The following is a 25,967-nucleotide window of genomic DNA, read 5'->3' as shown; positions in this document are numbered from 1 at the left end:
ACTGTCACAAATTAGTGAAGACGTGGACTTTTCACCTTTAGCCGCTCCTATAGCCAAGTCAGCACTCCCATGTTATACTGTGACAAATATAACACACAAGAATGCGTGCTGGCAGGTCATTTAATTTCGCTAACAACTTTCACAAAAAGGTAATTATTTTTTCGTTAAGGGTAGATTTCTCGTTTTCTCATAATTTAACACACTAGGCCTACTAATAAATCGTGGCTCTCAAGTGAAAACGCCATTAACAGACATTTGGACATGAACCCAGCATCTGCTGTCTTAAAAAGATGAGCATCCACTTAATAAGACTTTATGGCAAACACCCTTCGACCCCCCTTACACCCACCTACCCCCTTCCTCACTTTGTATATATTGCCTTTGATTGTATATCTAACTGTTTTCCTCTGATGATGACACCTGGTAGGTTGTGGAAAGCTTAGGAATGAAAACTGTTTTAAGATATGTGATTCATTTTCTCCCTTTGTGGATTTCTGACTATAAATACGCAAACCGTATCATAGACCTTCGCTTCACCAAACCAAATATGTATATATAATTCAGTGATGTCGCCTTTTCGTATAATCTGCCGATTTCGCTTTTTTGTGTTTTAGAAGCGATTTTACCAAAAAATAACCTTTGACCAAAACAAGAACGCTTGCGAATAAATCAGTTCACATTTTGAAACATTATGTTCAAACTGTTTGTAATAAATGTCAAATGAATGTCGCGCATCAACTTAACTTTATCTCCATACAGTATATTTGCGAGTGACCCTACAGAACAAATGCCCCCTGTCACTGTGACAGCTGTACACTGGCATCGAATTAATAACAAGCTGCATCGAAATGACATACCGGGTCGCCCCTCGAGCCCACAAGCACATGCAGCGCAGCTCCGGAGAGATGGCGAATTGTGCGGAGAGGAAGGCGCCAACTGCTCTCTCCGTAGCGCGAGCGCGAACGCCCCGTAATTGGGGTCCTCTCCCAATGGATGACTTGCGATCTCTCTAAACGGCATATGCCTATCTGTCTGGCTTGACAGAAACGAATGCGTTTACTCGCTTTGTGCAGCATTTGAAAGGGAGACCATTGCCGAGATCTGCCTTTTGTCAATTCATCCGCAACCCATTAAGGATGGCGAGTGGGTCAGAAAATGGGTACGACCGATCTGAATGCGCCAGCATTGAGACTTTCAGATCGTTCGGTGGCATCTCCGTTCACCTCTATATTAGATGACCAGATAATTGCTTCGGTTATATTAGCGGTATCCCTAAAGTTGTTTAAGAGGTGGTCCACATAAAGGTCAGACTGCTGCTTCAGAGGAGTCCCCACAGTGCGCGATAAAGGCCAGGAAGAATCTTAGGTCAAAATTGTACCTACTCCAAAGCTTGCAGCAAAGGGCACGCTATGAGAAAACAGTGACTAAAACTGTCGAAGCCTTTTTTTATACACGTACGTATGCATGTATGTATTTATTTACAGTTTCAATGGCGTTTACCCACTTTCTGCATGCCATCTGTCCATTCACTGTTAACAAAGATAACAGCTGGCGGCGTGAGAAATGAATATCCAGTTAAAAGGCACTCGTATCCAGATATCAGTGATCACGGCAAAAGATCCCCAAAATAAGCCTGGTTCACCCTACCCACCTCAGCTGTGCATCTTCATATAAACAAGTCACTCCATCCCACAATGCATGCTTGAGAGGAACTGTGCCAGCCCTGCCTGAATGATGCCAATGGACACATCCATCTGTTCATTATTAAAAGCAATTACTCCAATTCATTATCAGAGAGAGAAGCAGAAAAATCAGGCAGACACAAGCTCTAACAACTCCTGCAAAACTCCATTTAAGACATGTGCACAGAACCATCCTCAGAGAAATTTGGGCCAGACGGTGTTTGTTCAGTACTTCCATACTAGACAAGGGAAGTGCACCCTCCAAAAAACATTGGCTATTAAGGTATATAGTCGTTCATAGAAGAACAATATTTACTTGTCAATCTGAATACTTCAGATGTTAAAATTCAAGTTTTAAGGTCATGACCATTATCTTAACTGACAATTGTCAGGTGAACGGCCCCCTTGAAACGCCGAGCCCGATTAGTGACACCGACTGAAGCTTGTTTCCTTTGCAATTAGGTGTTCAGATGATTGTGTTTTTGTTCTTTGTGCAGAGTACAGGACACAAGTTTGTCCCTGGTTGAGAAATGGAGTGCTGCTCATTCAAATAGAAAGCTGGTTAAACACATAACATAGATGAAACGGAAATAATAATTAATTCTGAATGCATGTGATAAAAAGGTCAGTTTTTTATTTTCAGTTTTAGATGTAAGTTTATTTTAAATATTTTAAGGGCCATCAACATTTCACAAATGATTCTTTCAAGAAAGCTTGTGTTGAGTGTATTTCACACTATGGGCAAGTGATGCATTGTCAACAAAATCCTTAACATCTGTAAAGTACTGTATGGACCATTAACTTCAGATCTTCAGATCGGTATTGAATTAAAGTTCACAAGATACTCTTATCTTCAATCTCAATGATACTAGGAGAAACATCTTTAGTTTCTTCATACCTGCCTTATGAAAAACTCTACTAGTCACACCTCTGCAGACACATTCGGATGATACTGATGTTTATGTGACCCTGGGTCTGTTAATTTATATCAGCAAAACCACCACTGTTAAAATGCATCTTATAGTGGTGATTCAGTCCTAACTAGCATTTATGCATATGGCGGTAGCTTCATACAAAATGACAAGAAAAGAGACTGCAGTCTCAAGGAGTCCTTCCTCTGAAATGGCACTTCCTTTCATTGCAGCAGGTTCTTCCCTATTCCAGGGTGGACAGATCACATCTGAAAAGAGATACTGAGGGGAGGGAAGGCAGGCATGGGAGAGTGGATTTTAGGAGTGTCGAGAGAGATGGTTAATTATTGAAGAGTGTAAAAATAAAAAGTGACAAGAGGCATCTCAAACTTACCTTTTCCTGTTATCTTCCATTGTCTGCTGTGCTTTACAATATAATGTAATAGAGGGTTTGGACTGGTTGGCATCCTGGCCAGGAGAGATGGCTCCTCACCCAGCCACCACACCTTTATAATGGATGATCCCCATGGACATCCTTTGTGGTGGGCACTCCTTTTCCCAGTCAGTACAACAATATAATGGCAGGCTGGAAGGAGTCTTGACTTCTGGATGTTCAAAATGGCAGGTGGCAGCTTCTCAAATGCACACCCGCAGGGCTGAATGGGGAGTGCAGTCCCAATGACCAGCCTTTCTGGGTATCTAGAGAGATGTAATGGGAAGCTGCAGAGAGGTGGACTCCTTTCTTTGGGAAATTTCAGCCTGACCTGAAAGTGCTTCCTAGAGTGCAATATTGTGACACCAGAAGTAGTGCTGGTTCTGGTTTCAAAGAAGCCACTCTTCCACACCCAGGAGAGTTGGAGGTGGCAGAGGAGAAGGACAATACTCGCCTGGGAAGGAAAAAGAAAGAAAGAAAGAAAGAAAGAAAGAAAGAAAGAAAGAAAGAAAGAAACTTGTATAAAGTACAAAAAATAAAAAAAATAAGCTATTTGCACTTGGAACTATTGTCTCTGCAATTGTGTCTAAGGTTTGGGGGTTCTAAGCTGTCCCCTATTGTTTTTATACAGGGTGGCACACGAAAAAGTAGCCTGGTCTTAGTGTCAATGTCATTAAGAGTTTTATTAATAATAAAAGAATAACAAATTCTATATTACACTTGAAAAGTTATATTGTTACCTTATTATTATTAAAGTTAATAAAGAATGTTATTGATAATTTAAAAGGCTATGCTGAAAATGGCCTCCACTGGCAGTGATGCAGAATTTCGTGTGCCATAACATATTCATGGAAACAGACCTCAGCCCACATTTTTTGATTATTGTCTCATTGGCTCATGAGGGCTTCTTTCCATATGTAGGTGAAAATCACTGGGGGACAGACAAAAGGATTTTTTGGTTTTTATGCATTGCTCACAGAACCAGTAGTACATCACTTTTCACCAGTTGCTGAATTATTCATTGCACAGGAGCTCTCATAATGGAATGTTGTTCCATGAACCTCACCTCACATCTGTCAACATGGTAGGAGTCTGTGTAAACATGCAGCTCCACAACTGAAATATGTTGTTCCAATGAATACGGCATGTCCTGTCTTCAGCAAGCACACATAAAACAGACCTAACAAAACAAAACACCATGTATGAGTGTCTTCCTGCTAACTTTGTCTCCTTATTGTGCATGATGCTGCTTTTTCCGGCACCACCCTGCATATATACAGTACAGGTATATACAATACACATTCTCAATGTTAACACTGGCAATTTTGCTGTGTACATTATCAACTATTCCTAAGAAACCAGTTGATCTATATACCCTTAGAATTCTGACCGCAATAAGACTAATCGTTTCTTAAACTGAGACACACTTGGCCCTAGACAACCCTCACCCAGTTAATCTGATGAACATGGATCATTTCATGCATGTTAGCTATGTCTGGGATTCTAGTAAATATGCCCGCTAAATAATCCCAACCTGAATCTATTAATCTCAAATAAAAATGAAACCAACTCGCTCCCAGATATGCCTCAGACTCAGTTACATGTAGCTTGAACATGGGGCATTCCCAGAGTGATGCTTCAGAAACATCTCCAGATAATCTTCATTTACTTTCTATTTATGGCAACCTGAAAGAGGCCATCCAGTCAAAGCTGATGACAATTTTGGTGACACACATGCTATATCAACAGTATGTCTTTAAGTACAGTGGATGACTTGATTGAGCCTCATGTCAGAATGTAGTTCAGAAACCCATCTTTGAGGTCTGCTTTTTTTCAGCCTGGAATCTCAGAGAGTTTTGTCCTGTTTAGGTTCTGGCTAAAGGACCACCAGTAGTTTTATGTACTGTAAAGAAGAGTTCATCAGACTGAATATTTGTTTTACTTCTGCTGCTGCTGTCAGGCTTAATCTAGGACTTCAGCAGTGGGATTTTCAGAAGTAATTATAGCAAAAACACATCCCGTTGGCGAAGATTCATGGCAAGCCGCCCAACATTTGTTTTCATTGACTGCCACCATGGTACCCTCTTACATCATTTTTAATAATCAGAATTTTCTAAAATTGTGTAGCTGCTTAATTACTTCCCCCCTCATATGTGCTTAAGAAGGTGTTTGAATAAATCACAGTTCAATCCAACACATGTGTCAGATGGACCTGAGTATCACTTTTTTATTGTACGTTATTTGATTCTCATTGGACAGAACTAATTTAAGTTAAAGGCTCAAAAGTTTGCTCATAACTGTGTGGCCATAGCAGAGTGCTCCCTAGATTAAACATGCACATCAGCGACATGCACACCTCTTTGTCATCTTTATTTGGTCTTTATTGTCATAGAGGTGTGCACACTATCAGGACATGTGTGTCTCTGTGGTTTTGCTTAACCACACTTTTGTGTGGTTTGTTCTTATCTACTCCTCATTCAGTGGATTGGATCCTCCGTATGAAGGGAAGCCAACTGGTCCACAAAGCTGTTACTGGAGTCCTAACACAAATCCACCTTCAAGTGGCTTCTTTGCTCTGTTTCCCCCATTCATTATTGCAATCTTCAGCAGTAAACCCTGATTATCTACTTAAAGGCGATGTTTACAAAAGGATTAACATGTGAGATCTTCTCAAGCCAGCCTTCCAAAACTTGCTACCCAACTTTCTCAATCAGCTACTCTCTATAAACCCATTCAAGGCTCATTTTATCCTGGTTTTTAATCCAGGTTTAAGTGCTGTTCATGGTTCTGTTGCAACAAGTTTGTGACACTTTTCTCTCTTGGTCTTACACTTCCTTTGGCATGTGCTTTCCTGTTAGATTAACTGTTTCTGCTGATGCAAGTGAAATATTCTTTTTTCAAAAATGTAATACAAACATTATACTATGTAACATACATTGTGAATAACAACGGTTTCTATGTAATATAAAGACTTATTCATTTTAGTTTCAATATACTGAGTGCTGCCCTCCTACAGAAAAATAAGCATTGGCCCTCTCAATGGCTTACTTTTCTATAAACTTTGATAGACTCATGCCTTGACTTTCTAGCCAGCTTAATCAACCCAGTGTTTCAGGGAGATGATACCTATGCTGCAGCAGGAGGTGAAAAGCAGGAACCAATCTTTTACCATCTGGATCGGGACAGTATTAGGGGGAACACTCAGGTACACACCAAGCACTGAATGAACTTAACCTGCACATCTTTGGAGCATGTGAAGAAATCTGGATGAAGCCTCAAGCATATATGGAGAACATGCAAATATCACGCAGGCTGGCAGGACTAAAGAGCAGTGAGCAAGTATTGCTAACCAATGTGTCACCATGCTGTGGTCACATTGAAAGATTTTATATAAAATTAGATGGACTGAAACAAAACAGAACACTCTAAACTGTTCTTAAGCCAGTGAAGAATGTGCTCTATTATACACAGTTATTTTCCCATCTTTTGATGATGGATTTATGTTTCCTGTAAACTCTGACAAGGGGCTAAATGTAATAAAAATTGATTCAATCATGATCATACTGTAGAGGAGGTGATGCTCTATGAATTTATCTTGAGGTGTTACACAGTGAGTGCTTGTTGTTTGACACCACTAGCTCTTATTTTGTTCTAAGACTTGGGTTCAATCTCCCCATTTTGATTCAACAATATAAGCACCTCTGTTATTAACTTGAGGTGAGCAAGAATCTAAAGCAGACAGCCAGAATATTCTCTGTAAAAGGGAGCTCATAACAAACACACAGGCCTGACACAAACAAGTGACTCTCACACCGCAGTCCCATAACTGTAGATCTTGAATGTGGTCACACTACCACAGGACCATCATCTGAAATGGGTATCTGGAAAGCGTATCAACTGAACTGCCATCCCACGAGCGCAACTTTCAAAGTAAACTTTTTATTATCATTATGAAGAGATGAGCTTTTCTGGTTGTCACACAGCAGACATTTGCATAAAATGTAAATTCAAGTTCAGATTTTAAAATGTCTTATTGAAATGTCACAGGCAAGATTTTTTTTTTCTTCTTTTCTTCTTTATTAAGGTGTAAGAAACTAAGAACGAGTTCAGAATCTCAGGCATCAATCCCCTTGCATTCCTTTTTTTGGTGTGTGGTTGGTGAGAAGGAGCCTGCTATGTCGAGTCTTGGTTAACCACTTTGCCACCGTTCATGGTTGGAGTCCCTGAACTTTTTCGTGAGCGCCCTTGTTTCTCTTCAATTTCATGCAGCGATGGCTCTCTGTACATGCAGACTGTGGAGAAAGAGAGACAGAAAGGAGGGAGAAGAGGGAGAGAAAGGGTGAGAGTTGTTATAACTTATCAAGGCTTCTGAAGCAAAGCAGACAGGCAGTCTGTTTAATTGTGCTTTGAAATTCTGGGATATGCAGTGAAGAAAGCTTAGAGAGGTAATTCTAGCCAAGACACATCCATCCATTCATTCCATCCATCTTTGAGGCCGCTTATCAAACTCAGGGTGGCGTGGAGCCAATACTTATTCAAAAAAACATACACTGAAAATATCAAATACAAAAATATCAAATATCATTGTGAAAATGTCAAAGACAAAAATAGGCATGTATGGCCTACCCATTAGAAGGCGACGGGTAGAGAAAGTGAGGCTTCTGTTGTCTACTTTCTTTTATGCCTGGTCCTAAAAATTATTATATGTCTGCATTGGCATTTTTACCCCAACAGCTATTTACATTTTGAAACTAATTACTCTGTAAAGGCTTTGCAATCCTAATGCCCTATAAATCAAGGCAGGATAATTTGTTTAAGAGCATTGTCTGTATCTGTGAATTCAGTTCTTTCTTTGACATATCCTGCACTTTAATGGGGTGGTTCTATTATGAAAGGTGCAAAAGAAAAAACTGCCTTAAGGATTCTTTCACTGACTGAATTGATGTTGTGTCTCTGCCACTTTAATACACACTTCCTTGAGAATTCCTGCAATTTAATATAAATTAATTATGTGGTAGAGATCAAGGATCGGTTCTCAGACAAGGAGGAACAAGATGACACAGTGGTGCAATAGTTAGCACTGTTACCTCATGGATTCAGAATCCTATATTGACTTGGCACCTCCTTCTTGTGTCTGCCTGTTTTCTTTCACCAAGTTTTCTGCTTCCTTCAGCATCCTGAAGATGTGTGCATTAGGTTAACAGACAGACTGAAAGTGTCTATAAAAAGCTCCATTGGAAGTTTTCTCATTTTATCTCCATACAACACACACAGTGGATTTAATTGGGCTCGTTTGAGATTGATCAACAGAAAAAGACTCTTTAATGTCAAAGTGAAAACAGATCCCAGCACGACGGTCCAAGGTAAATTTAAATATTTAAATAAAATTTAAATATAAAATACATAATAATTGGCGACATAAGTATTCACGACACCTAAACCATCACTGATGAAGCCAATTAACTTTAGAATTCACATAATTAGTTTGATGGAGATCCCCTGTCTGGGGTTTCAGTTTATTGTAGGCACCTTATCTGGAATGTCCAACGTGAGATGAGTCAGTATCGTGGACTAACATACACAATAAAGTCAAAAGAGCATTCCAAGCAGTTCTGTGGAAAAAGTGATTGAAAAGCACAAGTCAGAGGATGGAGACAAGGAAATATCTAAGTCACTGAACATCCCATTGGAATTCAGGCAAATAAATTATTAAGAAAGAAAAAGAGTATAGCAGAACTGTAAATCTGCCTAGTACAGGGTGTCCACAAAAACTGAGAGACCATGCAAGAAGACAACTATTGAGGGAGACCTGTGATAACTCTGAAGGAATTACAAGCTACAGTGGCTTAGACTGGAGGGTCTATGCAGACAGCTGTTGCCCAGGTGCTTCACCTGCTTTCTGAGTGAGTGGCAAAGAGAAAACACACACACATGACATCTCAAGTACAGTTTGTCAGAATTCACATGTGACACTCTGAAGTCAGATAGAAGAAGATTCTATGATCTAATGAGACTAAAATTGAGCTTTTTGGCAATCAGACTAAACACCATTTCTAACACTGCACATTATCAAAATTACACCCTCCCCATCCTGGAGGAAAACCTGATGTAGTCTGCAGGAAACCTGCATAGTGGGAGAAGATTTGTTTGCTAGCAAAAAAACAACCACAAGTATAAAGCCAAGCATCACAGTATTGGCTTTAAAACATTAATGTTAATGTCCTGGAGTGGCTAAAGTTAGAGTTCAGATTTCAACCCAATTGTGATTTTGTGGCTTGACTTGAAGAAGACTCTCCAATTATAATCCCCCTGCAACCTGACAGAACGTGAAGAGTTTTTCAAAGAAGAATGGGGTGGAAAATGCAGATGCGCAAAGCTAATAGAAACCAAGGATGTCATGGCTGCCAAGGGTGCACCTACTAAAAACTGAATGGAAGGTTTATGTGATCAATTGCAGTCAGGTCCATAAGTATTTGGACAGTGACACAATGTTCATAATTTTGACTCTGTATGCCACTACAATGGATTTGAAATAAAGCAATCATTATGTGACTGAAGTGTAGACCTTCAGGTTTAATTTAAGGGGTCTACCAGAAATATTGTATGAGCCATTTAGGAATGACAGCCATTTTTATACATGATTCTCCCTATTTTTAGGGGCTCAAAATTATTTGGACTTTTGACTGACAAACTGTTCTATATCCAGGTGGGAGCAGGTCCTTCATTATTCCATTAACTATTAAGCAGGTAGAAGGTCTGGAGCTGATTCCAAGTGTGGAATTTGCATTTGAAACCTGCCTCTGTGCTGTTCCAAAGAGCTGTCCATGCTAATAACAACAGGCCATCATTAGGCTGAGAAAACAAAACAAACCCTTTAGAGAGAGAGCAAAAACAAGAGGAGTAGTCAAATCAACCATCTGGTACATTCTTAAAGAGAAGGAACAACCCTGGTGAACTCAGCAACACCGGAAGGTCTGGAAAACCACAGAAGACAATTATGCTGGATGATCACAGAATTCTTTCCTGGGTGAAGAAAAACCAAAGCACGACATTTAGCCAAACCAAGAACACTCTCGGCGAGGTAGACCTATCATTGCCAAAGTCTACAATCAAGAGAAGACTTCACAAAAGTAAATAGTCTCTTTCTTTTGATCAGTGCCAAAAATCCAAAATTAAATCCACTGTGATTTCATGTTGTATAATGTGAAAACTTACAACAGGGTTAATACTTTTAGGTATTGTAAACTATTCTTGTACGAGTGAGGTTGTTCAGAAAGTGTTGCTAAGTGAGATGCAACAACACAGAATTGTTGGAATAAGAACCCATGAAAAATTCTCAAAAAATTAAGTATGTACATGTTACAAATCTAAACAAACACAAGCTGCACCACTTTAACATAACTGGTCAAGTAAAACCTTACTTATGTCAGACCTAAGCTCCAAACTAGTGCTTTGCATGCTAACCTGAATGTGACTATTTTTGAATTGATTGCACAGCATTACGTACTATTCTTAAACCAATTTGATGAAACTCATGGATGCTGGGTGCAGCAGCCTATCCTGGAAGTAGTCGACAGAAAGCAGAAACTGTGCCAGTCCCACACACTCACACTCATACAGGTACAATTCAGAGTTACCAGTTCTCTTATCATACACATATTTGGGAAATGTGGGGGAAAACTGGTGCACCCAGAAGAACACCGATGCAGACAAAGGGACAATGTGATGATTCTTAATTCTGCTAACCATTCATCTTTTGTCATGTGGATGGTGAGCCCAACATGACATCTCTATGCAGCTTATTCACCTAAGCCAGAAGAGATACTTGACCACAAAGCATCTGTCAGCAAACTCCAGTCCCAAACATGACAACATTAGAGGGTATTTGTGTTCCTGTTCCAAGTGAGGGTAGAGGTCATCATGACATTGACCAATAAATCACTACAGTGACAACAGGTTTACAAAACGCTATCCCAGACTGTGGTGGTAAAGTGGAAGCCAAGTCCTGAAATAAAGCTTTTGATTTGCTGGTCATTGTAGATTTCTGTTTTCAGCAATGGTCACAATCTGTGGGTAGTGGCCAAAAGAATGAGATCTTGAGCAAAAGTGGCCAAAATGAGGTTACTGTACAAGTATGCTGGCCTCTCACTTAATGACAGAATGAGGAGCTAGAAATAGAGTAGGTCCCTGGATGGAGTCGAGTCAGTTGTGGTGGTTAGGGTATGTGGGTAGTGTGTCCCCAAAACACCCCCATGGAATGTATACTAAACTAGGCACAGTCCACCTAGAAAAAGAAAACAGGCAGACCTAAGACACAATGGAGGGCTGACTTGCATGGCAGTGTCATGGAATTCCCTACAAGGAATAATGGCACTGCTGTATACTCATACAAGAATAGTTTGGTCACATATTTAACCTAACTTGCTGATGAAACAGGGGATGGCTCTATCGAGTCAATCTAACTCAACATGTTGCTACAATGAACCTCATCAAAAAAGTGAAATGCAAATAATTTTGATAATCTCCTGTATAGGCCAATATGGTGGCTTGGTGTTTAATACTGCTATGTAGCAGACCCAATGTCCTGGGTTTCAAATACGATGCATTACCACTGTCTATGTGATGGCTCTACATTTTTCCTTTGTCTGTGTTGTTTTTTTTTTTTTCTCCTGGTACTGTTGTTATCCACTTGCCTCCTAAAGACATGCTGGTTTGGGTGATTGGTTATTCAAAGGTGGCCCCACATGAACATAGGTGTGTGCTTGAGTGTACCTCACAAGGGACTAGCACAATGTCCATGGCTGAATTCCGTGTTGAGTTTGCATGTTCTTACCTTGTGTTGATTTACTGCTTACATCCCAAACACACGCATGTTAGGTTAATTTATGATTCTAAATTACACATCCTTAAATTTTTTCTTTGAGTCTGCTTCTTTTTTTTGATAATGCCAGCAATGAAAGATTCACTGTATAGCTTGAATGATTGTCTTGAGCTGTCTAGAGTTGTTCATATTTCTGATTAATTCTTTTGTTAATTCATATTGTATTGTTGTTTAAAGCACAATTAATGACTGATACACTGACTTGATTGCCAGACATAAGAAAATGAATGTCATTGTACATCCTTGGCACGTTACAGTTTGGGGTGAACCAAAGGGGTTGACTTCTAATGCAATCTAAGGGGTCTTCAACACCAGAAAGAAGCACACTAACTTTTTATGCTTCCAGGAGATAAATACAATCCCAAAATGTTTTTAAAGGTAAGTGTTTACTTTTCTGTTCACGTCTCCCACTTTAACATGTCTTATTCTTTGATTATGTTCTTGATCTGTTCTTATTGCCTTAGTACTGTTACTTGGTAATCCTGCACTTCTCTCCACAAATGTCCATGGTCCATGACAAAGCTAAGCAGATGCAATGCTAGGACATGGCTACTAAACCCTGATGTCTCAATAGTGATATTATGAGAGCTTGAAGTGGGCCAGTACTCATTGGCACTTCTCGGGTTTTAGGTGTTGTGTACTGCACTGCTAGGTGTTTAGCAGCTGTGTTTTCAAGGGCCTTGGCGATCCCCCATTTCCTGGTAGCAGCGCTCGAAACTCTGATGGATACTCCCCAACTCTTTGATTATCCTTGCTCATATCGTGGTGCTCAAAACTCCATCAAATGTCAATGTGTCAAACCACTAAAAGATTCAGCTCCGCACTCCTTCCTGTACGTCTTAAACATGATATTCCTAATACAGTATGTAAAAGATCAATATGCATCAAAAGCCATGCCAGGGTGCAAGCCCCCACCCAGGAAGGCAGAGGCATGAGTAGGATCTATTTATAGAAAAGAATGAATGGACCCTGGAAGGAAGGTAGATGTGAGCTAGTAGGTTAACATCTTCAGTCAGAATTGAGAGTGACATGTAGCTCACCATGGCACTAAACAGTGGAACTTCACAGTTGCTTAGATCAGGCAAGTGAGGTTGGATCTGGGAGGTGAGTTGAGCTGAAGGCTTAATATTGTCAAGAGATGCAGCCAGAGTTTTGGTAGGAGCAGGTGCAAGTGGAGCAAGAAGAGAGATCAGAATAACTTTTGATTCTTTGACACAAGTGCAGTCCACCTCTCCACCAGACAGATAAAGCAAAGCTGGAGATAGTGGTCATGATGATTTTATTTACATTGTATCGGGAACCACATTACCCTCCACGTGTCCATGAGTTTGGAAATGACACAAAACCCTTTTGGTACTTCATAGTGGACATCAGCATTTAATATGCACTCACTCTTGTGGATGGTCTCTCTCAGGATGTGCTCATCGCCCACACACATCTCTCTCTCTGCTGTTCCCTTCCTATTCCCTCTCCAAAGACTCCTTCAGTCTCAACTGTCAAATCCGAATTGATGATCCTCTCATCTCTGCTGCATTTGAGCCATATTAAAAGCATCCTTAAGCAGCGATGCTCCCGTTTGTATCCCACCTTGTTTTCACCCACCCTTTTCTCTCTTTGCCCTTTTTTTAATTTATGGCTTCTGTCTGCTGGGGCTGCAAAACTTTGACATGCTCCATTTATTTTCTAAGGAACTTCAGTGCACTATTTCATTTCTTTGTTTAGTAACAAGCATTCCGATTGCCCTATAAAGCACTCTGTGTGTGCATTACAAAAGGTGCTATATAAAAATAAAACTTCATTTAATTCAGTTTTTGTACTTGGGTATGCATTATTACAATGCAATATCTCACAAAGTGGGTCGGTTGGAGAATTCAGTTTTTACCTAGCATTACACTTGTGGCAGTGAGATTCAGAAAATTTTAAACAAAGACTTTTTTTATTCTTTCTAGGTGACATCTTTGCATCTCATAGTTCAAAACACACCAAACTTTTTCTTCATGTAGATGCTGTTCACTTGTAATAATAAATTTGATTTTGTAAAATCAAGAGATGGGAATTGGGTGAGAAGTGCAAACTTTAATCTTTTTAGATAGCCAATAAAAGGTGTCATTTTGCTTGACTTTTCACTACATTCATAACGGCTAACACGGTACAACACCCTACTACCTCAGGAGGAGCTTAAAACAGAGCTGCTGCCCCTCTGCATCAAAAGGAGACAGTTGTGGTGGTACATGCATCTAAATAGGATGCCTCCTTGATGCCTCTCTGAGGAGGGGTTTCAGGTATGTCCAAATGAGAGGAGAACTCAGGGCAGACCGAGGACATGCTGGAGAGCTTATATTTCTCAACTGACCTGGGAATACCTTGGTATCTCTCCAGAGGAGGTGGAGGAGGCAGCAGAGAAAAGGGATGTCTGGGCATCTTTGCTTAGACTGCTGTCCCAACGACCTACATCCAGATAAGTGGCAGAAAATGAATGAATAGATGGATGGATTTTGGAAAATACATTCACAGTATCTGAGTTTTTAAGGCACCAAAAAATGTTAATTTTGACTCATGGCAAGAGTGGTTAGAAAGCCCATCATGACAGTATCTGGCAAAGTGTAGGAGCAGACCCGAGATGAAGTGCAAGTCCATCAAGGAGCAAACTGACTCATGCAAATTGGGCTTACTGTAATAACAAGGCTTTGATTAAATAAATTGTAATGAATGCTGTCCACAGCACCTACATCCCAAAGACATAAATCTTTTTATTATTATTATTATGGAAGTTGCTGTTGGGGCATGTAAGCCTATTGTGACAGAAACCCTCATAAAACATGTATGCAGAAGACAAATGTTTATGTTTCATAATCAGCTTTTGCTGTGGTGACAGCATCTTCAATAAATGCTGTATGTGAAAGGTGACATTCAACATAAGAATTTTATTATTATCACTATTAGGAATTACTAACTGTGTATGTGTGTTTATCACAATGTATAAACTCATGATATAAAACTGCAGGATATACAAGATTGTAACGGCCGATCCCTTTTACCCAGCCGGCAGCTACACTCCCAAGACCTGTGGCTTGGATAATTGACTGAGAAATAATCTTACTATCAAGCCGTACTTCTTACCAATTAAACTTTTCCCCCACAATCGACGGTGAAAATATAAGCACACAAAACAGGATGTAAAATTTAAACGGATTAAATGTATTAAGTAAAATAAGACATGCAAGAAATAGAAACATAAATATAAATATCCCTCCACCCCAGCAATAACAAGAAACCACCAAATATATATATATATATATATACAACAAAAACCCTCCCTTGTCCCTGTAACAAATAAACACACAACACGAATAACAACAATGAATGATAAACTGAAAATGAATGAGAACGTGAGTCCGGTAATAAAGAAACTTTCCTGAAAGCGGTTGACTGAATTAGTGATATTGCGTTGTTTGATTCTCCCCGGAAAAAATGGAACAGCCTCACCGTGAATCCTCCTGTGTGTGGTGGATGATTAAGTCCTACCCCGGGGTCTCTCGTGGTGAGGTCCTTGAAGTAAATCCGGCTGATGGAAAAACAAACTGGATGGATAAGCGCGATATGGTAAAGAACAGGTACAGTGTGGTCGTGATTGTGAAAAAAAAAATCTTCTCTACTCTCTCTTCCTTCTCCTCCTGATGGCTTAAATAATCCTGTGACGGCTGTGATTGATTGATTGTAAACAGGTGTTTTCCAGGTTTGCGGCTGTGGTCTCCTTCCATCATCCGTCCCCCTTTACGGGGATGGCATTAACTGATGCACAAACAGTAAACGGGACAATGAAACGAGACGCACTCAGAACTGACATTTAACACTATGTGGCCCCGCTACAAGATTATCAATAATAATGTGCTTTTGCTTTGGAAAAGTAAATTCAATCAACTCTGTCAGTGTTAGCTATGTATAAGCATGTGGACTGGCAACTGTAAAACGTCACTGTGCCATAATATTATAATAATAATCATAATCATAATAATAACAATAACAATAATAATAATAATAATGTGTACCATGTATGATTTGCTTCATTATGCCTGTGCATTTATATCTGTGTGTACCCATATTTCCCATCTCAGGTAGAACAACCGACTAGCAAAAATGAAGGAACTTTCATAAAGATTAAAACAGGGAAGCCTAAAAGCTGTTAATACTTATTGTGCCAAAATAACGGCACAAAGGCATCCTGGATTAATAAATGAAGATCCAAAGCTAAAATAATTGAGAGCATTGTAAAAGCATGTCAAACGTAATGACTACAAGTTGCTGAATCTTGTCACCTTGCGGATGTCAGATTACATGTCTAGAATCACAGGGGATGTTAGAGTACACAACTCTGTAATGACTTTTTAGCAAAATTTCAAATTCACAAAGTATCACAAGCCTATCACATTTGACAGTGAATTGAAGCATTGCCTGGCAGTGTTTGTGGCTATATGAATGTTTTCCCAGTATGGCAAGTTCATCTCGAGCCTCTACCTGGCTTTTTCCTTTTCCTCATTCTGTCACGGGTAGTATAGCAAACAGTCATTAGACCCACAAGACTGTTTCTGCAGTACAAACCCTCCATTCTTCTTCTTTTATTGTGGTCACATTCTGTGCATTGTACTTCTTTGAGTGCTCTTTGGTTGTCAGCCCCTATGCACACACAAGCCCATCCCTATGACTCAAAGGAAAATTAAATCTGTTTGATTTTGATGGAGTGAGTTGCAGACCAGTTTCACTAAGGCTGTGTCCACAATACTATGTTTTCATTTAAAAACACAGACATTTATCTCCATTTTCAGCTTTCAACCCACAAAACTGAATACTTCTGAAAACACTATCCTGAGTTGGTGAGTTTTAATAACAGTGGCTCCATGTTTCAATGTGGATGGGCAAAAAGTGAGATCTCCATCGCACTCAGATTTGTTCATGCATATTATGAGAAAGTTCTCTCATTGTATCCTGCTCATTACAACATCTCATTTCCTGACTGATAACCTTTCACTCTATGCCCAATGCGCTGAAAATATATTCCAAAACAGTGGGCAGAGAAGAGTTGTATTCCATGGCACTTGTTGTGATGCCTACCTGTATGCATCTAAATTACTGTATGTTTTGTGAGATGTTTAAAAATTGTGGCTACTCAATTTGTGTAATGGAGTTGTGCTCAACGTGCATAAGCATATTTGGTCGACTGATATGACAGTAATTTTTCTGATTATGAGTCAGCCGAACCGTAAGAACCAATTGGGTATCACAACCGCTCTCATACTGCACGTGAAATGATGGCTGATGAAACTGAAATTTAGGCTAACTCGGAAAATCAGTTGGTAACTGCAAATCGGCCTTAAAATTGTGCCAAAAGAGCATAGGGTATGCCAGTGGTTCTCAAACTGTGGGGCGGGCACGAAGTAACAAAAAGGGGGGCGCGAAGATGTGAAAAAAAGAAAACAAGAATCGAAAATATGAAAAATACATCTATTGAAACCAAAACAAATTAACTTAAACTACATTTTCATACTAGAAAAATAAATATAGAGTTAGATAAATGTCGATAAAAGTTAAGTAGGTATAATAAAATATGCATCTATGATATATCATTAATTAAAAAAGAACAAATTGGTATTAGTGGGCTCCTTTCAAAAAAACGTTAGGGGGGGCGCGATTAAAACTGTTATGAAAACTCGGGTCGCAAATACTTAAAGGTTGAGAAATGCTGGTGTATGTCCATTTTAAGAAGTCTATCCTGTGTGAGTGATCAGTCAAGATGGGTGACTACGTCATATGCGTTTTCAGTCATTTTAGTAACGATGAAAATACTTTTTTGTAGATCATATGAAAATCCTAGTGTGGACAGAGATCATTTTCATTTAAAAATGCTGTTTTAAATTAAAACGTAGGGGAGTCGATGTAGCCTAAATAAATGACTGATCATAACGGAAGAGCATAGCGACTGCCAACAAATCCTGAGATTATATTAAAAAAAACAAGTCTATAACTGAAAATCGCTAGAAAGGCATATAGTGTACTGGTGCGTAAGCCCAATTTTGCACTTTTTGTGTCTTTGCCACCCTCCATCAACACAGAGCTTCATGGGCGATGTATTTACATTTGAAAATCATAACCAATCATCATCAAGGAGGTTGGTCCCTCCTGAAGAATTGCCAGTGGCCGTTCGTCAGTGGTTGTCATCCTTTTGGGAGGGGTTTCATCCTTGGAGAATCGCAGATGCAGGTCTTAGTGGAGCAATGCTGTTTGTTTTAGCTGTCCATGGTGACACATCACAAGACATTATGCAAACCTTGCAATCCATGAAATTGTCTTTTTATGTAGTAGGGGGCTCTGCTCGCTTCGCCTGTCAACCCCCGTGTGGGCTCTAAGCACTAGTCACTTTGCAGCTCTACTGCTCGTATATGAGGAAGTGGATGTACAATTTAAACAGATTGTTATTTTCATAGGAATTGTTACAGATGCATAATAGACCTAACTATTTTACATTACAGTGAGTAATTAACTATAGTAAAAACAGTAAAATGTAATAAATTGAAAGAAAATTATGTTTCAAGTTGCGGTTGAGGTATTTGTTGCGTTATATGTTTTCATTCTGTTTTGAATACAACTAATCTTGTCCTATTGTATAGCCCATCACTCATACATAAATCACGCAATAACACTACAATACATCCTTCTTTCAACAGTAATTCAACCGGTGGAAGACCGGAAGGTGTTAATGGTTGTAGATATTCTACAGGATATTGTAAGTTGATGTTTTCATCTTCCGCACAATCACTACCAGCTGTTTCAGCATAGTCTATTGATATACATTTAACCAATTTGCCATGTAACCAATTGACAATATTCGGGTAAATTCATTTGACTTCATTGTTTCACGGTGCTAGAATTGTACGTGTAATCATTTCTTCTATTGATAACCCTTCGGAATGAAATTCTTCATTAAGATTTGGACATAGTCTTTTATTGGGAACTTAAAGTGAGGAAAACGTAAACATTTCTAAGAGCTAAGAGTGCAGGAACTATGTCTGACAAAAGCATTCACACGAATGAGAGGTGAGAGGACAGTGGGCGTGAACTGTTAACCGGAAATGGTTGAGAGGAGGGCAGGACTTGAAAAAATCTCTTGGCAATAGTCTCGTCTTGTCTCAAGATTTTCTTTTATAATCAAGAGACTATTTAATAAAACACTAAGGTCTGTGTATGTGTGTCTTAGGACAGTATGATTGGTCAGTTTGGCTTTGTTGATACGAATGAAAGAGGAAGTGCAATTGTTAGACACACAAGGAGAAGAAAAGGTATAGCAGGCATGCTGAGAGAGTCGCCTTCAAAACTGAGAGGTATAAAAGTGGACAGGAAGTGAGAAAGTTGCCTCAAAAATAAAGACAGAGTCTGAGAAGCAGGCTTTATGGGAATGCGCCTGGGAGAGGGAGTGCTTGTTAAGAGACGTTCACACCCATGCGGATTACGAGGGGTGTCACTGAAGGTTTATGTAAGAAAAGCGAGAGCAAATATTTCAAGTTATTCTATCACCTGTCTTCAATAGGTAGCAATGTGACTAGTAGTACTAATAACTACAAAGGGGCAGTGGTTAGTGCTGCTGTCACAAAAATTCATCATCCTTGGTTAGAAGGATGCACTTGGACATTGTCTATGTGGTGTCTGCACATTCCCCTGTATCTGTTTCAGTTCACCTTCCACATCTCCCCAAACATGCAGAGAGGTTAGCTGGCACTCTAAACTGGTTATGCCCTAGTGTTAGTGTGCGTTTATGTTGTATGGAACCTTTTATGGTGAACCTTTAGTTAAAGTACCTCCCAAATGAAGTGTAGAAATGTTCAGACCCAGGGAGAACATGCATTCTCCACAGAGACAACAGCAGGGACCTGAGCCCAGGATACAAGAGGCAGCAGAACTAACCGCCACACCAGCATGTCGTCAGGCATTCTATACATAAGCTGTGTGTATGTATGGCTTATTTCTGTCAAAGATGTGTATACCAGTACAAACTCTGCCTGCAGGACTCATGATGTGGAACATTTCCTTGTGTTTTGCATTTCTGATGCTTATTGTGAAAAGATTTTTTCATTCATGTCTCTGTCGGTGTGTGTATGACATGGTTATTTTATTGTTCTTCTTTTTACGGCTGTCATAGTAGGCTGAGTACTAAGAGAGTGGATGATCCACCTTGCAGATGGCACCTCAGCCTGCCCAGAGCACTCACACCACATGACTTTGGGAAGATGAGCTAATACAGAATTTTGATGTCCTGATAAAGCAATTTGGAGGTGTATAAATACACACTTGATGCCCAAGTTGCCTTCTCACAGACTGTGGCAGAGCTTGACAAATAAGAAATGTAAGCAGCAGTTTGTATTCTGCAGACAATTTCCTCCTCCCTACCCTTCCCCTTCCTTCTTTCAAACAAAAATTAGCTCACAACAAGGTGATGTGCTGGCAATAGAGGACAGGTCACATTCTAGCTGTTGACCTCGTACTAAACAAATGGCACAATTTCTAGTCGCTTTGTGACCACAGAATGCCTTTCTTGTTCATATCGGATGCCACACAGCTGACACAACATTTAGCTCTCAAGTCCCAGAAAAGCAGCCTCGTCCAAAGGCACAAGGCATTTGAAAGGCATGGACTGTGGCCCATAAAATGGAGGAGTGGAGAAGGATTAGCAACATAATCTTCATAGTTAATGTGGGCCACAAAATGCAGTGTTCAGAGCTTAGCCTTCATCTGCCAAGGCACCGTGCCCAGCAGACCATGCTAATTGCGCTTGTGTACGCCACTCACAGGAGCCAAGAGGGAAGGCGCAAATCTGTAATGAGCTTGGCAGATTTAGTGCCAGCCAAGAAGAGAGGCTGTACCAAGGAGACATTGGCGGCGAGACGGCTAGTGCTTGGAATGTTTAAAGGGCTGGACGATGGCGCGGTGCCCCGCGACAGCCAAGCAATTAGCAGAGAACAAGGCGGCCACAGTTTTTTACTTTCACAGTCAATATTTTCTCTGTAGAATTAATGTCACTTTTTCTCTCAGTTAATGCACTTATCACATAATACCTTTAATATGTCTGGATTGGAGCGGAGTCGCACCCAATTAATTTCTTTCCTCGGCTTTTCCTGGGAAGCTCTGTGGTGACACTGGGGTGTCTTCCAGCTAGCAAGGGCAACAAGGCAGATTTTAATTTGTTGGTATTTTCACTTCTCAGCCTTAACCAAAGTGGCTTTAACTGTCTGCCACCTGTGCTTTGGATCTGCCATTCATAAAGTGCACAAATTTACACAACAGACCCAAAGAGAGAAGGAAACAATTTCTTATAAGCTATAAAAAAGAAATTCTGGATTTTATTTCTGACAAACAAAGTAATCACACACACACACACACGCCTCTAAGGGAAGATGTGGGATGGCACCCACTGGGTACCCCTGTGTATTTGATACTGTATGAGCTCTCTGCTTGGATGGATGTGTGATTGGTTAATGAGAGGCTACCATACTAAAGGAGACAATGCCACCTGGATGGTGCCAGGCTACACATGGCACACAGGCTGACAATACATGATTGTAACACTGCATGGAAATAACCCATCTCTGCCAATCAATTGGGACATGTGTGCCCTGTGATGCTTCTTCCTTTAAGCCTACTGTACCTTCAATGGGTTTTGGTACAAAGTGGGAGGATGGCTTGGTTTTCTTCACTCGGTTTCCTTTCATGATTTGTCCTTCCTTGTTCAGGCCTAAGAACCAGGCCCGTCCAGACTCCTGTTGCCGGTACAGCGTCGAGGAGTAGATAACGTAGTAGTTCTCAAAGACAGACTCCTTAAACTTACACTCTGGTGTAAAGATGTCCTGCAGAAACAAAAGCACAAAAGCAGTGGCCATTTGTGAGTAAGCATATATGCAACAAGAGAAGACAGACAGTGGTTCATATGCACACAGTACCAATGTTTGAGATTCACATTTATGCAACCAGACAAAGGGCACAGTGACAACTGGCGGTGGTTTACAATGTTGTGGAGCAGCAGTTTGAGACTTGCATATTGTATGTGCAAGTCACCACAGTACAACGTGACAACAGTGAAGAATTTACATTTTCACACATGTGCAATGTTGTGCAATGGCAGGTTGGAACACACTTTTACTTAATCAAACAAAATATGGTCTGATATCAGACAGCGGCTCACATTTGTGCAAACAATGGCAGCAAGTTCGGACATACTTTTGCACAAGTAGATCCAGTACAGAAGGATTCATATTTGTATGCAGACATGACTTTGTATAGCAGCAGGTAAAGATTTATATTTATTTGATTGAACACAAAATGTTTTGAGACCAGCACAATATTATTTATGGTCAGGTAGAGAGTCATTTTTACACAGTTAGATACAATCCAAAAACTAGCATAAATTCACATTTGGACATTCACAATGTTGTGTGACAGCAGATGGAGTTCCACTATAACACAATTAGACACACAATGTTGTGCAAAAGCAGGCAGCGACTTCTCCCATTAAGCAAATTTCTGAAGTTCTAGGAATAGAAGAGCCTGTGGAGCATTAGAGGGCACCAGAATGGATTCTCGTGGAGCCCAGAGTGCTTGTGCTGACAGGCCAGTATTCGTGGGAGGCTGAAGTGCTCCTCTTGGCCTCAGTGCTACACATTTTCCAGCTGAGCACAAGATTGCCACTTATGTAATTATTACATAATCCACATTTCAGATTAAAAAAAGAGAGAGAATGAGAGAGAAATGAATCCTATCAGCAGAACGGTGGAATATTATAGACCCCAGCTTACAATTACAAAGGTTCCAAAAGGAAATGCATTAGTGAAAAAAAAAGTTGAAACTTCCACTAGGGGGCGCATCGTGCGGAGTACTGGGCATTACTATCATTAAGTGCACTGCGCCAGTATTCCCACGTGTTGTTTTTGTGGCTCTCCTGGGACACAGTCAGAGGGCACTGCCCCAGACCACATTAGCCTGGAGATAGTGCAGAAAGGTAAGAGGGAGAGAAGAAAAAAGACATTAAAAGGGTGCTTCATCCCACTCTCTACATTGTTTGACACTTCAGTCAGCTGGGATGAATTAGCCATTTCAGACCTAAAGAAAGTCTATTGCTTCCGTGTATAAGCTCATAAGGCAGAGGCACAGGGAAACAAAATGATTCCATTAGATAAAAGACAAAGTTTGGAATGAATGAGATAGATACTGGCATGATAGCCTTGGAACAGACATCTGACTGACTGTAAGCTCACTCACCAAGGTAACATGACAAGAACTGGACAAACGCTTGGAAATTGTAGTTTAATATAGAAAAGTGAAAAGTACTACATGTAGACAAAAGGAACAAACACTACATACAAATGTAAGATAAGAGACATGGTCTTACAGGAAAACAAGTAACAAAAATGGTTTGAGAGATTCATGTTGATGACACATTCTTTTCATTTGAGTCCTTTGTTTTTAAATGTTTCCTAGGGCTCAAAAAATGTATACATCTGTTCATTTTTTTGAGACCCAGGAATCCCACAGTCACACTTATTTTTGTTTCAATGTGTTTTTACTTAGTTTAGTAATTTTTTATGTTCTTTTGTAGAGATACCTTGTATTTTTAATGGATGCTGACATTGCTGGTTTTTTATGTTAATAGTCACTTTCTTATTCCTTGGGAAGGTAAACCAGAAGTGCACAGTGTGTGACATCACCAGGTCAGTGGTATACTGTTAAGCATCATACACTTCCTTGTTGTCTAACTTTGTGGACTGAACCAAAAAACCCTAGTGTTTAAAGACTCTCTGGCTATGAACTCCTTTTTTGCTATTCTTAGTATGATTTGTTTCTTTTGTTGTAGTTCTTGTTATAAGAAATTTTGGTTATATTGTCCTCATGCTCTGCTTTTTGATTATAATTATTGTAGCATGGCCTTGATTATTAGATTGTTTGACTCCCAGTTAGAACCGTGGCTTGTTTTCCCCAATCTTTTTCTGTCTCCTAATTCCATTCCTTATATCAACTTCCTTAAATTCTGTGCAGTTCAATATGGTCATCAGTTAAGCAATGTGCAGAAGCAATTAAAAAGCTAAATAAAATGGAAGGTTTGTGATATCCCATGTAGTGGGAAGTGGCCCCAACCTACACTCTGGACATCTGATAGTTTATGAACGAACAGGATCAGTGGAGAGATGAGGCACAGACAAAAATTGAAGGGTGAATGGTGCAAGTTTATTTACAAAAGTGCTGTACAACCAAAAATGCAGTAGTGTCAGGTGGGCTTTGAGACACAGTCCTTCAGCACTGACACTTCTTCACAAATAAATAAAAACAAAAAAAAAAGGAAAAAATATGGTGTATTTACAAAAGCAGTGCACTCCTACAAAAACTACACACACACTCCAAAAATGAAGGTTGTCTCCTTTTATCTCTGGCTCAATAAGCTCCTCCAACAGGAATGAAAAAAAAATGCACAAGAACAAAAACAAGTGTGTGTGTAAATACAAAAACAATTACACCAAACCCCAAAATCAAAATTATTCCAGCACCAAATAAATACTATATATACCTCCACCAAAATGATCACTAGGAGATATATAACGTTACTCTATACAGTAGAACCTCGGTTCACGACCATAATTCGTTCTAAAACTCTGGTCGTAACCTGATTTGTTCGTGAACCAAAGTAATTTCCCCCATAGGATTGTATGTAAATACAGTTAATCCGTTCCAGACCGTACGAACTGTATGTAAATATATATTTTTTAAAGTTTTTAAGCACAAGTATAGTTAATTAAACCATAGAATGCACAGCGTAATAGTAAACTAAATGTAAAAACATTGAATAACACTGAGGAAACCTTGAACAACAGAGAAAACTTAACACTGCAAGAGTTCACGCTATAGCGCTACGAACCACTCCTAAAAACACTTTTTTAATGAGTTTTAAGCACAGGGAAAAAATGAACATTTGAAAAATCCGTAATGTAATAAACCACCAAGAAAAGTAACATTGCAACAATGCAGTCTATGAACCGATCGCTGTAAACAGAAGTGAAAACAAAATCAAGCCTGGTGCATTCTTCAACTGCCTTCTCTGCCTTATGCGTCCATCCCCCCCTCTCTCTCACGTGTGTGTGTGTCTCTCTCGTGTGTGTGTGTGTGTGTGTGTCTCGCACATCTCACTCTTGCACGCCTGTGTGTGTGTGTGTGTGTCTCTCGCGTGCCTGTGTGTGTGTGTGTGTCTCTCTCACGCGCTTGTGTGTGTCTCTCTTGTGTGCCTGTGTGCGCGTGTGTGTGTGTGTGTATGTGTGTGTGTGTCTCTCGCGTGTCTGTGTGTGTCGCACACTCACTCTCTCTCTCTCTCTCTCTCTCTCTCTCTCTCTCTCTCTCTGTCTCGCTTGCTTGCTGCACAGGGAATGCACAGGGAGAGACTGAACACGTGCGGAAATCATCGGTGTGCACAAACCGAAAGGGAAACTGGCTTGTTCGTATATACCGAGTGTGTGGTCGTGAACAGACGCAAAAGTTTGGCGAACTTTTTGGTCGTAAACCGATTTGTACGTGTTCCGAGACTTTCGTGAATAGAGGTTCCACTGTATACAAAAGAATATTTACAAAGCCGCCAAAGTCACAACTGGTCCTCCAATAGCTCAGCAGTGCTTATTCCTACTTCGCCTTTAGGTCCACTGACGACCCCTGTTGGCCGGTAACTCCTTAAATATAACCAGCAAGATTGTCCAGCCAATCTGCCATCCAGTCTACCTCACGCACCTATCCAGGTAGATGCTAGCGCGTTCACGCCACGCCCCGAGCAACTATGTATTTAAAATCAAACCCTTGCGGGTCGCGCACGTATAAACCCCCCGGGACGTCCAACAGCTATGCTGAGTTCAAGCACACCCGTTGCCGACTCACCAGTAGGTAAAATCATTTCTTCATAATATGGGATCCCATCTCTTACTCAACCCTGTTTATTCAAACAAATGCCGGCTTTTTCTTTTAGGCGCGCCGCACCTTAAACCGCCTGC

General features: G+C 40.1%; 1 protein-coding gene across 5 annotated transcripts in view; it reads right to left on the bottom strand.

Annotated features, from left to right (window-relative positions):
- Positions 1 to 6,945: 6,945 nt before the first annotated feature.
- The window catches only part of fgf12a (fibroblast growth factor 12a), a 268,355-nt gene continuing 249,333 nt past the window's right edge, over positions 6,946 to 25,967 (bottom strand). For all 5 annotated transcript variants that reach the window (XM_051922259.1, XM_051922258.1, XM_051922257.1 and 2 more), the window contains 2 exons: positions 21,599 to 21,797; positions 6,946 to 7,318 (listed from right to left, as the gene is read on the bottom strand). In XM_051922259.1, the coding sequence (XP_051778219.1) occupies positions 7,200 to 7,318; positions 21,599 to 21,797 (318 nt within the window). In that variant the 3' untranslated portion in view covers positions 6,946 to 7,199. The remainder of the gene's footprint in view (positions 7,319 to 21,598; positions 21,798 to 25,967) is intronic.

The sequence above is a fragment of the Erpetoichthys calabaricus genome, chromosome 2, assembly GCF_900747795.2.
Source record: "Erpetoichthys calabaricus chromosome 2, fErpCal1.3, whole genome shotgun sequence".
NCBI classification, from domain to species: Eukaryota; Metazoa; Chordata; class Cladistia; order Polypteriformes; family Polypteridae; genus Erpetoichthys; species Erpetoichthys calabaricus.
The sequence above is the reverse complement of the archived record's forward strand: the minus strand, read 5'-3'. Positions and strand labels throughout refer to the sequence as shown.